Source organism: Fringilla coelebs, assembly GCF_963513975.1.
Source record: "Fringilla coelebs genome assembly, chromosome: 1".
Classification (NCBI taxonomy): Eukaryota; Metazoa; Chordata; class Aves; order Passeriformes; family Fringillidae; genus Fringilla; species Fringilla coelebs.
Window position 1 is genome coordinate 131852179 of NC_140028.1, and position 15973 is coordinate 131868151.

General features: G+C 36.6%; 1 protein-coding gene across 5 annotated transcripts in view; it reads left to right on the plus strand.

Moving 5' to 3' along the window:
• ABCB1 (ATP binding cassette subfamily B member 1) overlaps window positions 1-15973 on the plus strand; it is a 46843-nt gene that overhangs the window by 6126 nt on the left and 24744 nt on the right. For 2 of the 5 annotated variants that reach the window (XM_084215951.1, XM_084215955.1), the window contains 8 exons: window positions 1247-1359; window positions 4964-5126; window positions 5915-6030; window positions 6743-6803; window positions 8099-8246; window positions 10542-10602; window positions 14807-14998; window positions 15646-15817. In XM_084215951.1, the coding sequence (XP_084072077.1) occupies window positions 5939-6030; window positions 6743-6803; window positions 8099-8246; window positions 10542-10602; window positions 14807-14998; window positions 15646-15817 (726 nt within the window). In that variant the 5' untranslated portion in view covers window positions 1247-1359; window positions 4964-5126; window positions 5915-5938. Of the gene's footprint in view, window positions 1-1246; window positions 1382-4963; window positions 5127-5437; window positions 5490-5914; window positions 6031-6742; window positions 6804-8098; window positions 8247-10541; window positions 10603-14806; window positions 14999-15645; window positions 15818-15973 lie in introns of all 5 variants that reach the window. The other 3 variants (XM_084215952.1, XM_084215953.1, XM_084215954.1) reach the window with 3 other exon arrangements.

Here is a 15973-nt window from a genome sequence, read left to right on the forward strand (position 1 = left end):
AGTCTCCCTGGATTGTTGTCAGGCATCATTGGTGTTGACATGTAAGGTAGAGATGTGGCATGTGGCAGATGTTTCTGGAAGCAAAAATTATATGAGGGAGCATTACCTCTATTGTCCATGGTTATGGCTGTTTGAAAGGTTTGGAGCCTGTGAACATGTGTCTGCACAGTATCCAGCCGACTGTAGAAACACATTCACCTTAGAGTGCACAATCATTTGTTTTACAGTAAACATCAAAAAGGAACAAGGCAATCTGACTGTGGTTAAAGACAACATGCAGAACGTGGTTACAGTGACATAATCAACGTCTTATGAGAGGATTATTTTTACTCATTTGGCCACAGCTATGAAACCCAAAGTCTAAGATCAAATATAATAAGTATACTTCCCCCCCATACTGCCACAGAAAATGGAAGTCAAATTACTTACAGAAATTAAAAATATTTGCCTATTATTGAAATAACCCCTAGTTTGGGGCTACTTTCCTGAAAAAAATTCCAAATCTTTGAAATAGTTTGTGTCAAGAGGATAGTAATGTCAAAGATCAATAGCACAAATTCTGCCTAGAGGGGTTATAGGAAGGAGGGGGTGGGGGGAAGGGGGTGTTTGTTTCTTTTGGTTTGGCATTTTGTTTTTGTTGGGCTTTTTTGTTGAGAGATGACAAGCAACACTTGTGAAAGCAGCATTAAAATTTTGAAAGTACTGTGAAGGGAAGTGGGAGAAGTTCTCCCTATTTGTTGTGGACAGGGAAGGGGTAACAGGTCTAACTTGTCTCAAGGAAAATTCATTTTAGACATCCAAAAAACCTCCAAGTAGTTCAGATAGTCTGAAATTCTCCATCTTTGGTTTTGGAAACTAATAGTGGAGGTACAGAATTCAAACACCTGTTAAGAATTTAATATGTAATATTTGATGTGATCTGAAGGAAGGAGGATGGACAGGTCAGCATTTTGACATTATATGTCTTGTATATATAATGAACTGTAGCCATAGAAATAAAAACTTGAAATTCAGTATTACTGGGAAGAAGCTGAATGAGAGGTTTTCCAGTATCATAATTTCCTGCGTGATCTAGATATTTCCCAGATAGTATGGAATAGAATGCAAGCGTTTAGAAAATATGGCTTTGAATACTGTTGTACAAGGAAATAAGTCAATAGCTTTGATTTCTGTATAAAATATAGTATCAATGCTGTTATATACTTCATCTGTAGCGAGTTTGTAAACTCCTTTCCTTGTTTCTCAGGTGTTCAGCTGTCTGATCCAAGACAGAAGTGCAACCCTTTTCAGATTTTTGAGGAAATTGCCTAATTTGGAGCAAGAATTGCAAAGAAGTTGATAAAACTGGGGTTCAGCAAGGTAAGAAAAGTTGCAAACAGAGGTAAGTCTCTTGAAATGGAGTTAAGCAGCAGTTTAGGGATTCAAGAGAAAAAAAAATATCATCATGAAAAGAAATAAAATCCTAAGGGAAAAGCAGGGCTTTGGAAGACAGTAATTGAGTCCTAATGAGGACCCATTCCAGGGGCAGCAGAAAACAGCTCTACCTTACCTCACTGAGGATTTCTTGGCCCACAAAGATTTTCCCTGTTTCTTGCTTATGGGCATTGAACATACTAACACTCAGTTTAGTATTTCATTAATTCAAGTTATCAAAAAATGGTAATGTGTGGTAACTAATCAGTAACGGCTGAATACTTTTAAGCTGTGCGTATTCAGTTTACAAAGGGCTCTTTGTGTATGGCAAACAGTGGCTGTCCAATCAAAGACACTCAGTGAGGGAAGGATTACTTGTACTGTTACAATGTCACCAGACATATCCTTGCCTAGAAAAGTTATATGGACAAAATGTGGACATGTCATAGTATTATATATTTGATTCAGATTTAAGTGGGAAAAATGTTTTCCACCTGCACAAAAAGTAATTTTGTTTATCTTTTCCCATCAGTTTTCATTTGTAAAATAAAGTCCTGAATATTTTTAAAGCCCTAATCTTCTATATTATATTTCTTTAAGTTAATTTTTCTAACTGTAGTAATAATACAATTTTAAATGCAACTGTCCAGCAAGTAATAATTATGTTTTCAGAAACAAGACTGAGTTTGTAAAACTGAAAACTAGCACATTAGTAGTAGGAATCCAGTGACATTGGTTTGTGGCAGTCCTCCTTATGAGAATAAAAAAAATTAATTCCAAATCAAATCACAGACAATAAGCGGAGTTTTGTAATTTTAAAACATGCTTTTCAGAATAGGCTTTCCTTTTAAACACAAATAGAAGTTTGATGTTTATATTAACTTGGTTTGTTCTCATGCTTCGTCCAAGAAAAATAAAATGTCCAGCAACTACAATAGGCATTATCCTCTAGCTGAGCATACAGCATAGTTAAAGGAACACAAAATTGTCGGTTTCTGCCAGTGTAATAATTCCCTTCATATAGGGCAATTTTCATTGGTAGAATGGTATTCAAGCTGGCAAAATTCCTTTACAGAGTATTATTCTTTTCCAGCCCTGATTAACAGGCTGCTGGAATAGAGCAGGAGTTCTAGTACCATAAATCAGAGGTTCTTCACAGGTGTTCTGATCTATGCTAGGGTTGAATGTCATTGTGGAATTGTTACATAATTCCTGCAATCCTTTCTAGGTTTTGCCTACCTGGCTCTTATTAGAAAATCCCACTAGGCATAATAATTTATGACCACTTGTAAATTTTAGTGTAAAATTAGAAGAATTTTCCTCTTGTACAGGTATTGCTTTAGACAAGGTGAACTTACCTGACCTCATGAGTCATTTATTGAACTCTCATTTGGCTAAAATCTCTTAAATCATTTACTCCATCTCAATAAAGGTAGCTCTTTGAGCTGCAGTTGTCATTATCTTCGTAAAATCCCACTGATTCACTGTTGGATAGGGCTGAAATGGACATGTAGCAGAAGGTTTAACAGTCCAGGTGAATGAAACTTATCAGCCATTCTTTATTTGCTTCTGCAACAAAGGATTTGAATTGTCCGAGTTCCCATATTACCAGCTTCTTCTAATCATAGTATCGCAAACTGGGTTGAGAAGGAATTTTAAGTTGTTTATGAGCCTTAAATAGCTCAAAGGTCATAGATTGGTCATCTCTGTTTAAATCCCTCTTCTGTGAGAAATTTTGTGACTAGTAAGTAGAAATCAAAAACTCCTTTTCTTTTTTCTTGAACTATTGAATGATCAGGACACTGTGCTTTCAAGACATCCTTACTTAGCTTCTAGTCAATGTCTACTTGATACAGACAATGTCTATACAAGATCTCATGCTTTAAGTCATTGGCCTATAGAATTAAAAATTCCCCTTTGATGATATCAAAGATTGGCTAAAGCTGAGGGTAAGCTGTTGATGTAACCAAATAACTGATCTGAGTTTTCAAACACTGGCTTTATGAATCCTGCTAATGTATTTAGGGCAAAACCAGTTGCCAGACTTTGGATGAGAAAGTTTTTCTCCTTGGATAAGAATGACTGATATCTACGTTGTTTCTAGGTGGTTTTGTACATTCTGGTTGTAAATCAGCTACTGTGTTCACCCACACAATTTTTATATACTCAGGTGATGTGCAGTGGTGATGCCTCATTCTACTGTTGTTGGTTTATTTTACAGATTTAATCTCTTCAGGCTGAAATTGTATATGCCCCCAAATTATAGGTTTTAAACAAGAGTAGAAGAAAGATTTAATGATCTTCTCTGATTTCAAATTTGCTGCAATTGTGGAGCTATGTGACTGAACAAATTACAGAAGCTATAGTGAAGTTACAGAATTTTGTATCTTATTAAGAAGATGTAAAATACTGTCCTTCCCCAGTTTTCCCACTTTTTAATATCAATTAAAGACATCTGGTTTTATCAAGTGTGATAAAACCAGATGTCTTTCATTTTCTTTGCATTACTGTGTGCAGGCAAGAGAAACTCTGGTAAAAATTGCTCGTGTTTTATTTCTATTTCCGTTTCTTATCATGATTGCACTGCAATAGCATTGAGACATTGCAATGAGATAACAGAACATTCTGACAGATCTCACAGCTCTCTCAGTTTTCCATTTAGGGCAAAACAGTTGTGAAAGAACTTCATATACTATTCTTTTTCTTTTTCTTTTTTTTTCAATTGACTTTCCTTTAAAGATTCTTACTTCAGTTTTTTTTTGTTTCCCACTGAAATAATTGGACCAGTCCATTAAGATCAACTCCAGGAAAGCATTTAGGCATGCAAGTTAAAACCCAGTATTCCCAGTAACTGCTGTGGATAGACTTCTATATAAATACATCACAATGACTTTTGATAAACATATAATACTAATTAACTATTTATATTCTTCTTGACTGGCAATGATAAACTACCCTTTCCAAAGTAATCCTCAATCTAATATGACAATCTGTATTCCAAAACATTATAAAAGTACTGTTTCACTAACATTTTGAGATTAGAGGCATGCATGACAAAAAAGAACAAAAATAACTTTTTCTCGGTAACTATCATATTAAGTAAATTTTGAGTGAGTAAAGTGATAGAAGATCAACAGGAAAATTCATGTAAACCTTCTTGTCTTCTAGGACAAGTATTTTTATTTAATTTTTGATAAATTTTACTTCTGTAAAAGTGTTGAACATGTCTACTTTGATACATACATTGAAATAAGGGTTATGAAGTGCAAATAATTTAAGTGTTTAAAATTTTTGTTATTTGTATTGAAGTAATGCCTACAGATACTCATAAAAACAGCACATTGCACAATAGAACAAATGGCTCATTTCAAACAGTTTAGAATTTAAACATACATTAAAAAATCAGAATACTAGTTAAGCACATTTCTGCTGACCAGAGCTATTTCCAAAACACTTCTAAACCAAGTCTGAAACTCATCTTACTGTTCTGCAATTACTCAAATGAGGAACTACGTGCACTATAGTAAATTCCTGTTTTCTTTCATGCTAGATGGGTAATGTTCTCTTGGATTAGACTTAGAAGATGGGAAAGGAAGCAAAATATTAAAACAATGTTTTGGTGTTGCCTGGTTTCATTCTCACTGTGTATTCAAGAATGGATTCATCTTTAAGTGCAACAGTTACTTCAAGCATTCAGCAACGTCTCTAATAAGGTAAAGAGGAGCTCCTTTCAGTTTAAGGAGCATCATTAAAACAACAGTACCTGTAACAGGGAACTTTTTTTGGTGGAAGAATAAAGTATTCAGGCTTGTTTTCCCAGGTGACAATGAATTTGACGACTAGTAGTATTCCTTTTAGAAAAAGGGAGGTACAGTCCAAAGTGCATCCACTTCCCTATCCAAGATAAACGAGGCTATTGGAGTGGGAAAAAATCCAAGAGAGAGCTATTTGTTATGTCTGTCTTACATAAGAGGAGCAAAGTCCAATCATGCTGCATGTCCTTAACCATATTAATTCTGCTCAGGTTTGAATAATTTTTCAGAGGAGTAGACACAAACCGGGAGCAACCTTTCACGGTACGTCAGTAGTTTGGAGGGTTTTCTTAAAATCAGAGATATTTTATAAATTCACTGATAACTAAAACAAGTCTAATTAACTGCATATTCTTTTAAATACACGTTTAAATTTTCATTTATTTTGTTTATCTGTGCTGCATTGCAGAAAATATTATTCTTATATCATTCAAATGAAATTAAATAAATGACAGAGTTATCAAACGGCTAAATACGGAATATAAATGTTTGTAAGGAAATTCCAAACTTCTGGACTTCTTACAATATGCTTATACTTGTGCATTATGAATATTCACTTTGAAATGTATGATATTAATAACTTTACTGATTGTAATAAGTACCCATATTTTTCTTTCAAATAAATGATTGTTGAGATTACTGTCCTCAGCTTAAGATTGTGTGTTTCTCAGTCAAATATTATTTTACAGTAAACTATCTTCAGTAAATTTAAAATGCATTCTGAAGATGAAAAGAAGTATACCGCAGATGGAAATAGTCATGAGATCTCTGCATCCAGCCAGGATCATGAATCTGAAGACAAACAGTAAGGATTCTTAAATATAGTAAACATTATGTATTATTAGACACCATTATCTTGGTTTATATTTTATTGAAATCCGTATTTTAAATCTTATTTTAACTTGTTTTGCTAAGAAGATCTAGTAAGAGAAAGCTTTGTATCAACGTAAGAGTAGCATTGATTGGCACTTTCATTTCAGGCAGAAGGACTATTTATTTTCTTCTTTATAGGACTAAGTGTCCTCAGTATTGACTAGAAAAACAATTCTAAGATATGACAGAAATTATGTTGGAATGGAAATACTGGGTACATTTATGTCATTAATATTTTTACTACAGTGGTCAATCAACATTTTACAAACCTTGAACATGTTATCCATGACCTATCCACTATGTACAAAAGTTTTCCTCTCTTCTGTTTTGAAATCTATACAGTGCTTTGGTTCACAACTTCCCTGACCAGCCTCACTGATGTTGTTTCATCCTTGAAGGGGTGAACTGGGAAAAACATGACTTAAATTTACAGAAGTTAGGAGGTGATGCTACTTATATTGCTGAAGATTTAAATAGAAACATCTGAAGAATGCCCAATAAATCATGTTCATTTTACACAATTGTTTGCAGTAAAATTATTTCAAAATTATAATATAATTGAGCTGCGTTAATATGTTGAATTAGTATTTCTGCAAAATGAGGTCTGTTTTTAAATTCACCAAAACTACCACACTTTTTTTTAGCAAGGCAAAGAAGAAGCAGAAGAAAGGGGAAAAACCTAAGGTGGTGAGCCCATTTGCACTGGTAAGGTTTATTCTCTCTATATGTGTCTACATATACATACACACAGGCCCATTTCAAAGTGTAATCAAAAACGGCTACAGTTATGTTAGTATCCTGAATATATGATTCTGCTTCTACCAAATATATTCATACTACAGAATATTGACTGTAGTGTAGAAATCAAGCCGTTCTTTTTGTGGATATAGTTGTACTAAAGAACCTGCCTTTTACAGATAAGTATTCTTAGGAGTGTTCCCTTGGTAAATGATCATCTTAAACACACCCAAACCAGATATTTGATTGTGAAAGATAGGAATTTCTATGCTCACAGCAAGAAGCATGACCATATACCTACACAGAGTGTGATCTTGTTCTCTAAATTACCAGAGTCAGGTACTAATCACACTAATTATCCCCGTGAGTCATTATTCAATCACCTGAATCAGCAGTAAAGGGAAATTCCATGCTACTGATGAAAATAAAAATTAAGAATTGTATGCTAAAAGGTTCTGGATTCTTTAAAATTTTCTCTATGTATTTTAAAAGACAACCTTTTTATATTTAATCAAGTAAATCCTAGGTCCTCTTTTAGTCATACTGAAATATTTTATGTTTTGTAGGTTTAGTGTGTGTAATACATAGCAATGACACCGCAAATAATAAACATAAAACTGTAGTACATGATGGTGACCAGTGCCCAATTTCTTTGCTTTGCTGTATCAGTTTACACTAGTACAATTACATCATACAACTATAATTTACATCAGTAAACTTAATAGTTTACAGTACAGAATAAACCCAATGATTTTGTAGTTGATGAGTTCAAACTTCATTAAGTTCAATGGCAAGAGGATTTAATATTTCAGTACCTTTTTATGATGTCTATGGTACATTAGGAACAGACTTTATGGCTGCGTAATAATGAATTTACAATACAAGAAATTATTGCCTTAGATATCATAACACCATTAAAATTTCTTATAACTTGACCATTAAATGGCAAATGTAAAAAGCATAAATTTTTTATGTCTTGTTTTCCTATGGCCTTTCTCACCCAGGTGCAAATACTAGTGCATTAAAATGCCACATCTCTCTGGTTTTGAGAGTTTATAGTATAAAAGTGCTTATATAGAATGGATTTATTCCTGTGCATTTAAACCGTTTTTAAACTGTATTTCTAAAGAGATAAAGTTGTAGGTTTGGGACAGCAGGTGTACAATTTATAGCTTTTTCTTTACTTTCTTGATCTTGTAGACATAGCTTTGCGTTAGCATTCTAATACAACAGTTAGAATGAATTTCTCTTCTCACTCACAGTTCCGATACTCCAGCTGGTCAGATAAATTATTAATGATACTAGGCACTCTGCTGGCAATAGCCCATGGAAGCAGTCTCCCTTTTGCGATGATAATTTTTGGTGATATGACTGATAGCTTTGTTTCGTCTGGAGACACAAATTTTACAGGTAAGAATATACCTGCTATGACAAGAACAACAGCTCCTATTTAAAAAAGAGACAGGAAGATTCACACATCTTGACAGGAGATACAGATGTCAGAAACCACAATGCTATGCTACGCTATGCTATGATGCAAATTAGTAGCTTAGGTTCATTATAATAGAGATACATTGTGGTTGGGGTGATGTTGTAGTGGGAGTCTCCTAGAGGCTGCCTGACCAGGAAGACCGAGCAGATGAGGTCCTCTGTAGATAGATTGGAACAGCCTTGCATTCACAAGCCCTGGTCCTCATGGGGGTCTGCAACCTCTCCAATAAGTGCTGGAGGAACAACACCACCGGGCATAACCAATCCAGGAGGTTCCTGGATTGTGTGTTGATGATAAGTTCTTCAAATTATAGAGGAGCCAGTGAGGAGGGGTGCTATGCTGGACCTTGTTCTTGCTAAAAAGGAGGGACTGGTGGGGAATGTGAACCTGAAGGGCATCTGGGCTGCAGTGACCATGAAAGAGTGGAGTTTCAGGGCAACAAGGAGGGAGGACAGCAAGATCACTACCTAGAACCTCAGTAGAGCAGACCTGGACCTCTTCAAGGACCTGCTCAGGTGTGAGATTATCTAAGGCATCTGGAGGTACGCAAGTCCATGAGACCTGTTGAGATGCATCTGTGGGGTCTGAGGCAACTGGTGGAGGAAGTTGCTAAGTCCCTCTCCATTATATTTGAGATGTTATGGCAGTCTGATGAAGTTCCCACTGACTGAAAGAGGTGGAAACATAACCTTCATTTTTATAAAGGGGAAAAAAAGAAGACCCAGGGAGCTCCAGGCCAAGCCCAGGCTGGCTCTGTACCCAGCAAGATCATCAAGCAGATCTTCCTGGAAACTGTGCTAAGGCACATGGAATATAAAGAGACGATGGATGATGGCCAACATTACTTTTTTAAGGGCAAATAATGCCTGACAAATTTGATGGCATTTTACAACTGGGTTGTAAAATAACAAGATTTGGTGTGTAGGGAAGAGCTTGGACATCATCTACCTGGACTATCTCCAAAGCACTTGACACTGTCCCAATCAACATCATTTGCACTAAATTGGAGAGCCATGAGTTTGATGGGTGGATCACTTGGTGGATAAGAAATTGGCTGGAGGGTCGCACTCAAAGAGTTGTCCAAGTGGAGACCAGTGATGAATGGGTTCTTCAGGGGTCAGTATTATTGTGACTGACACTGTTCAACGCTGTGTCGATGACACGGACGGTGGGATCTAGTGCACCCTCGGCAAGTTTGCCTACGACACCAAGCTGGGCAGCGCAGCTGGCATGCTTGAGGGAAGGGGTGCATCCAGAGGGAACTTGACAGGCTGGAGAGGTGGGTCTCTGGGAATCTCATGAAGTTCAACAAGGCAAAGTGCAAGGTCCCACAATCCCAAGCACAAATACAGGCTGGGAGAAAAATGGTTTGAAAGCAGCCCTGAGGAGAATGATTTGAAGGTCTTTGCTGACAAGAAGCTCAACATGAGCCGGTGCTGTAGGCTTGCAACCCTGGAAGATATAGCATGGGCTGCATCAAAAGAATTATGACCAGCACATGGAGGGAGGTATTTCTACCCTCCTTACATCTCTCTGGAGTGCTGTACCCAGCTCTTGGACCCCCCACCATAAGAAGGATAACTGTTGGAGTAAGTCCAAAGGAGGGCCATGAAGATAAACAGAGGGCTGAAGCAACTCCCTTATGAGGACAGGCTGAGCAAACTGGGGCTGGAGGACAACTTTTTACAGCAACCTGTATTAGTCAGATGAGGAGTAATGGCTTTAAACTGAAAGAGGGACAATTTAGATGAGATACAGGAAGAAATTCCTCACTATGAGTGTGATGAGAGACTGGAACAAGTATACCAGAGATGTTGTGGATGCGTGATCCCTGGAAGTGTTCGAGGCCAGCTTTGATGGGGCTCTGAGCAACCCAGACTAGTGGGAGGTGTCCCTGTTCATGGTAGGGGGGTGAGAACTGGGTGGGCTCCTTAAGGTCCTTTACAACCCACACCATTCTGTTCTTCTATGTGTGTATGATCAGGAAGACTTTTTAATCTCAAATTACAGGGATGTGGTTTTGTAGTCAGTGGAGTTATGACTAACCCAGTATTAGTAGTGTTCATTCATGTGCATTAAAATTTCCTCCTTTCTTCCAAATCATCTTGATTCAAAAGGAGATGTGGTAACTCCATATATACTGAACAGCATGCAGGAAAACTAATTTGTTACTTGCTCTGTTAGAAGTATTTATTCTTCTCTTCTTTTCTAAGGAAATGTTTCAATGAATTTCACTTCAGAAATGCTTAACAAGCTGGAAGAAGATATGACAAGGTAATTAAAAATTGATATTTCCTCTTCTCTTTTTAATGTAGCCACACATTTCTAGTCAAGCCATTTCTCTCCCAAGGATGTTTTGCACACTTTAAACAACACAAAAGCAATGATTTAATAATATATGTAACTAAAGATTGGCACAAGGGATTACTTGAGGCCGTAAGAGTCTTGAACATTCCCAGCTATTTCCAACAATTTCCCTGTAATCTCTTCCTCTGACCCATCCTGACACATTTCAGGGGTGTTCTGTATCCCAGATGAAATCTGCATTGCCTTCCTTATTTCTTCTCTTCCTCTGAATTTATAAAGAGTAATTGTTATGTATTGGTATAATATTCCAATATTACCGGATAGCACGTGTCTGGGCTTGTCCGGCCCTCGCTGCTCGGCCAAAGGCAGCTGCTGTGGTTTTCCGCCACAGAGATCCCTCTGGCTAGTTAGGGGTTGCAGCTAGACACTGAGAAGTCCAGGCTGGTAGAAACTCAGGTTTACCTCGGTGATAGTCCTTAGGCTAGGTGAAGAACGAAAGGAGTGGATTCTACCGCAGGGTTTAATCCAGAGCTTTATTCCAGGATCATAGATGTCTGAATATGGTAACAGCTACAGTAGAATCAAGACCGCATGGTGCCCAGGTCCTTTTAAGCTCAGGAAGAGGGGGAGGGGAGAGGATAGGTGAGCTACCAACCAGGTGGGAGAGGGCGAGTCTCAGGGGACAATGACACTTGGACAGGCCAATGACCCCAGGGCTGAGGGGCATCTTTGAACTTCTACCAATCACACGACGCTCTTACTGGACTGTTAAGTTTGATGGACATCACTTAGGAAGAGAAAGGGGGAGGGGAACAGGAAAGCTATACCTGGGAAAGGACTGGGAGTTTGAAACAGGAGATTGCAACACACTACAACAGTTATGATAAAAAATTATATTGATTATCATCTGTCCATACATTGAGCTATGGTGATTCACTTGCAAAAAAAAAAGCTGAAATGTCAAATAGTACCCACTTGGCTGTCAAAGCATCAAGTTCAGCTAAATCACTCTCTACGAGTACCTGAAAGGAGAATACAGCAAGATGGGGTTCAGTCTCTTCTCCCAGCTAATAAGCAACATGACAAAAGGAAATGGCCTCAAATTGTGCCAGGGGAGGTTGGATGTTAGAAAAAATATCTTTGTGGAAAGGGTTGTCAAACATTGGAACAGGATGTCTAGGGATGCAGTTGGGTGACAGTCCCTGGATGTATTTAAAAGATTTGGGGATGTGAGACTGAGGGACATGGACTTGGCAGTGCCGAGTTCATGGTTGGATTCAAATACCTTAGAGGTCTCTACCAACCTAACAATTCTATAGTTATCTAGACCATAGAAAATGTAGATTTAGATTATATGCTACCTTAAATCTAGCATTCTAGAGCTGGAAACAGCAGAAGACAATAGCCAGTAGGTGCTTCTGCTACAAAACTCCATAGGGAAAAGATCCAATAAGAAGAAACATAAGCTGCTAATAGATGTGTTTTGTTAGGAGGCTTTATTAACAATTGTCCATGCACTTGGTTTATGCAGGATGTCTAAAGTTTGTGCATTTCTTGTACCACTTCAGGTTCTTTTCTTCAGGTTGAACTCTGTTCCTCATTAGATATTGAAAAATGTCAGATGTACTCTTCAAGGCAATTGTCTTTTTTGAAGAGAAGGAGGAGATAAGCCATTTTCTGTAGTAACTCTTGCTGCTTTATATCAAAGTGCATTATAATTTTGGATAATAGTGGGCTGTAAACTTATGTAGCTTCAGTAGTTAATTTTTGCAATTAAAAAAACCCTTAACTATTTACACCAAAAAACCCAAAGCAAAACATACCCAAGTAACTCTTTACCATAAAATAAATGAACAAATTAGGAGAGGGATATTTCTTAGAAATGAAGAACCTGAATGTAATGAGAATGAATCAAGAGGGAATTGGCAATTATCCTTTATAGGAGAGTTTCTTGCTCCTGCAATATTTCTGTCAGTCTCTGACATGAACATAAGTAATGCCTACAAACATTCAGTGGAATATACTTGTTCCCGGTGATTTGAAAACAAATTTGAAATGGTGTGCATGAGTGAAGTTACCCTAACAGTTCTTTTAGTGTTTAGTAAATACCTGATGCCTAGCTGTACAACATTTTCAAAGTCTGTCTTGTGTTTATTCCTAAAGAACTTTTGAAAAAAATTACTAAAAAATTGCTACATATGAGATTGTAGAATTTGTTTTGCCCATTATTTAATTGGTGAGTGATCTCTCCCTGCCCTCATCTTGACCTACAAGCTTTGAATTATATTTTTTTCTTCTGAGTCTGGCTGAGGAAGGGAAGAGGTAGTGTCCTCAGTGGGTACCTGTAATCCAACCAGGGTCAAAGCACCACAAATTAATTCTGAAAGTACAAGCAAGAATAAAAAGCAGCCCTAGTTTCCCTTTAGAAACAAATTGTTAACTGATGAATGTATTAGTAGCAGCACAGGAAAAGGTACTTTTTTCCAAAGTTTCTAGATAGAGCCTTGAGTTGGCATTTTCACTGGTGTGACAAAGCTCTTTGCACCAACTCCTTGTTTCCATAAAACACCTGCCAGAAGGTCAATAATGATAGAAACTGATTGCAAGGGCAGAGTTCCCACACAGGTGTGTTCAAGTACTGAACTATTCATGTGGACTTAGTCGAGTTTGTTACTCAAACAGTTTGCCTAAACTACAACTATTTCTCAAAAGAAAAAGAACTATTATTTTTCAATGCAACGAGCATTTACTCTCTGATAAGTTGCAGCAGTGAATTTGCAGAACATATTTCATCAGCATGGAATCTGGCAAAGACATGAATCCCTTTGGATATGATTTGTCAGTAAACAAAGTCCAAGCATAAATCAATTCTTTGAACAGATGTAGCATCATAAGGTAATTGTCTAAAGTAATTACTGCTGAATTTAGAATCGGTGTTCTTGGGTTTGGTTTGAGAGGCTTTTTTTTGTTTGTGGAGTTTTAATGGAGCCGAATGTGACTGAGGTCAATATTCAACTACTCAGCTTTCTGTTAGGCATTAGCCTGATTTTATTAAACAGTTTTGATTAAGTGAATTTCATAATGAGTATAGTTTTGAAGTCCCTAACTGAACTGTATGATATTATAGCCACAAGAGAGATTGGAATAAAATTTGAGAGGTTTCATTTATGAAGCCATTCTCTCTTAGAGCACAGAATTTGCACACAGATTCCTGAAATTGCTCCTGCCAAGTTTCATTATAAAGTTCTATAAAATCAGTATGCATAACTTCGTAAAAGAGTGAAGGTCACAAGACTTCACACAAGGTCATGAGTCAAGATTTTGCTAATGGTTTACTTTTATGTAGATACATTATTCTTATAATTGCAGGTAATATACATCATAAATATTTAATCATTGATTTTGGTGGTGTTTTGCAAATGAAATCCATTAAGTTACATTTTTTGATTCACTTCTGGTGTAAGTACAATTATAACTGATTCTGATGTAATTCTTCATCAAATCAAAATAGATTTTATTATTTTTAAACAGTTTAAAGCTGTGAGTCAGATTTACTCCCAATTTGAGAAAAATCGTGGTTCACATACTCCTGGTTTGGATTTGACACCCTGCTCATAGCACAGGGCTGAATTTATGTAAAAATAAGATATCAGTTATGAATAAGAGATACAAAGAACTTTTGATCTAATGGCATTTGTTTTCAGTAGCTGTAAATATAGTAATGCTGTATTCTCAAATCAGAAAATATTTACTGCATCCATCCACTTATTTATTTAAATATTTGTTTACATAGACAAGTATGTTTATTATTTAAATGTGTATATAATATACATATATGTGATTTGGTCTGTCTGTGTGTGTTAAAAATGCTAGACAGTTTATGGACATGACAGATGTAAGTGAAAAGGGTATTGTATCAGAAATACAGTTCTAAAACAATCTTATGAGAAAATACCTACTAAATTTTTTAAAAAAGGTAATTCTGACATTAAATGCTATTCATGGAAAACTCAGCAAGTTTTACAGCAAAGTGTAAGTTTTAGTACAAGCATATAAGCCCTAATTCAGATCAAACAGAAAAAGTAAGCATCATGACAAATTCACACTAGCAAGGTAATTAAACCAATTTTAACCTGAATTCAGAGACTCTTGCATTTTTTTTTCCTTACAGATATGCATACTACTATTCTGGGATAGCAGCTGGTGTTCTCCTTGCTGCATATATTCAGACTTCGTTCTGGACCTTAGCAGCAGGTCGGCAAATAAAAAAAATTAGAGAAAATTTTTTTCATGCAATTATGAGACAGGAAATTGGATGGTTTGATGTAAATGATGTGGGAGAACTTAACACTCGTCTTCTAGAGTAAGTACACCATACCTTTTCCAATGTTATTTGATCTTGTTAAACATGCAGGACTTAGAAATTTTTATTTTTAAATTAAACTATTTCACTGCGAAATGAAGTTTTCAAATTTCCTCATGGAGAGTCTCAGGGACTGAATTTCTAGTACTTCTGATACAGGACTGTGACAAAAATGTTAGAGAAGCATTTTGTTAAGTTCCCTTTAACTCTGAGGATGACTAAAGCCCAGCCAATGTTATTACCTCATGAAGAGTTCCTTTCTGGGCACACTGAGGACTGAAAAAGGTGGTGGCCCCGCCCAGCAATGTGAACAGCTTTAACGGCATAACACTGCCCACATGAAATCCTTTTTCTTTTATTTCCAAATAGCCCACAAGTACCAAACTGATAAAAACTTTGGAATTTAGAAAGTGAGAGTAGTTTTGCACTACAGAAATAATTTCAACTTTTCAGACAAAAGCAGGTTTATAGCATTACAGTTTCACAAGAAATATGAAATTATCCTTGGCCACACTACAGAGTGCTTTACCTTGAAGAAAACTGTTATTGGGAGCAGTAATTGAATAATAAAGATTCACACATAACAAAACTGGAAATCTTCCTTGTGCTTTCTTCATTTTTCTTCCTCTCTGTAATTTGTTTTTCAGTGATGTCTCCAAGATTAATGAGGGAATAGGTGACAAGATTGGATTGCTTGTTCAATCACTAACAACATTTGTGGCAGGATTTATTGTTGGTCTCATAAGAGGATGGAAGTTAACCCTTGTAATACTAGCAGTTAGCCCTGTCCTGGGACTTTCAGCAGCCCTCTGGGCAAAGGTAAGTTAACATATGTACAGTGTCAGGTTTTATATTAACAGATAATGAAATAAATCTGCACATCTGTAAGTCTTAGTATTAGAATGTGTGGCTTAGAGAAATTAAAGCTTTGGATAACACTTAGGTACATAAGCTCTTAGATGAACTGTGTATCAG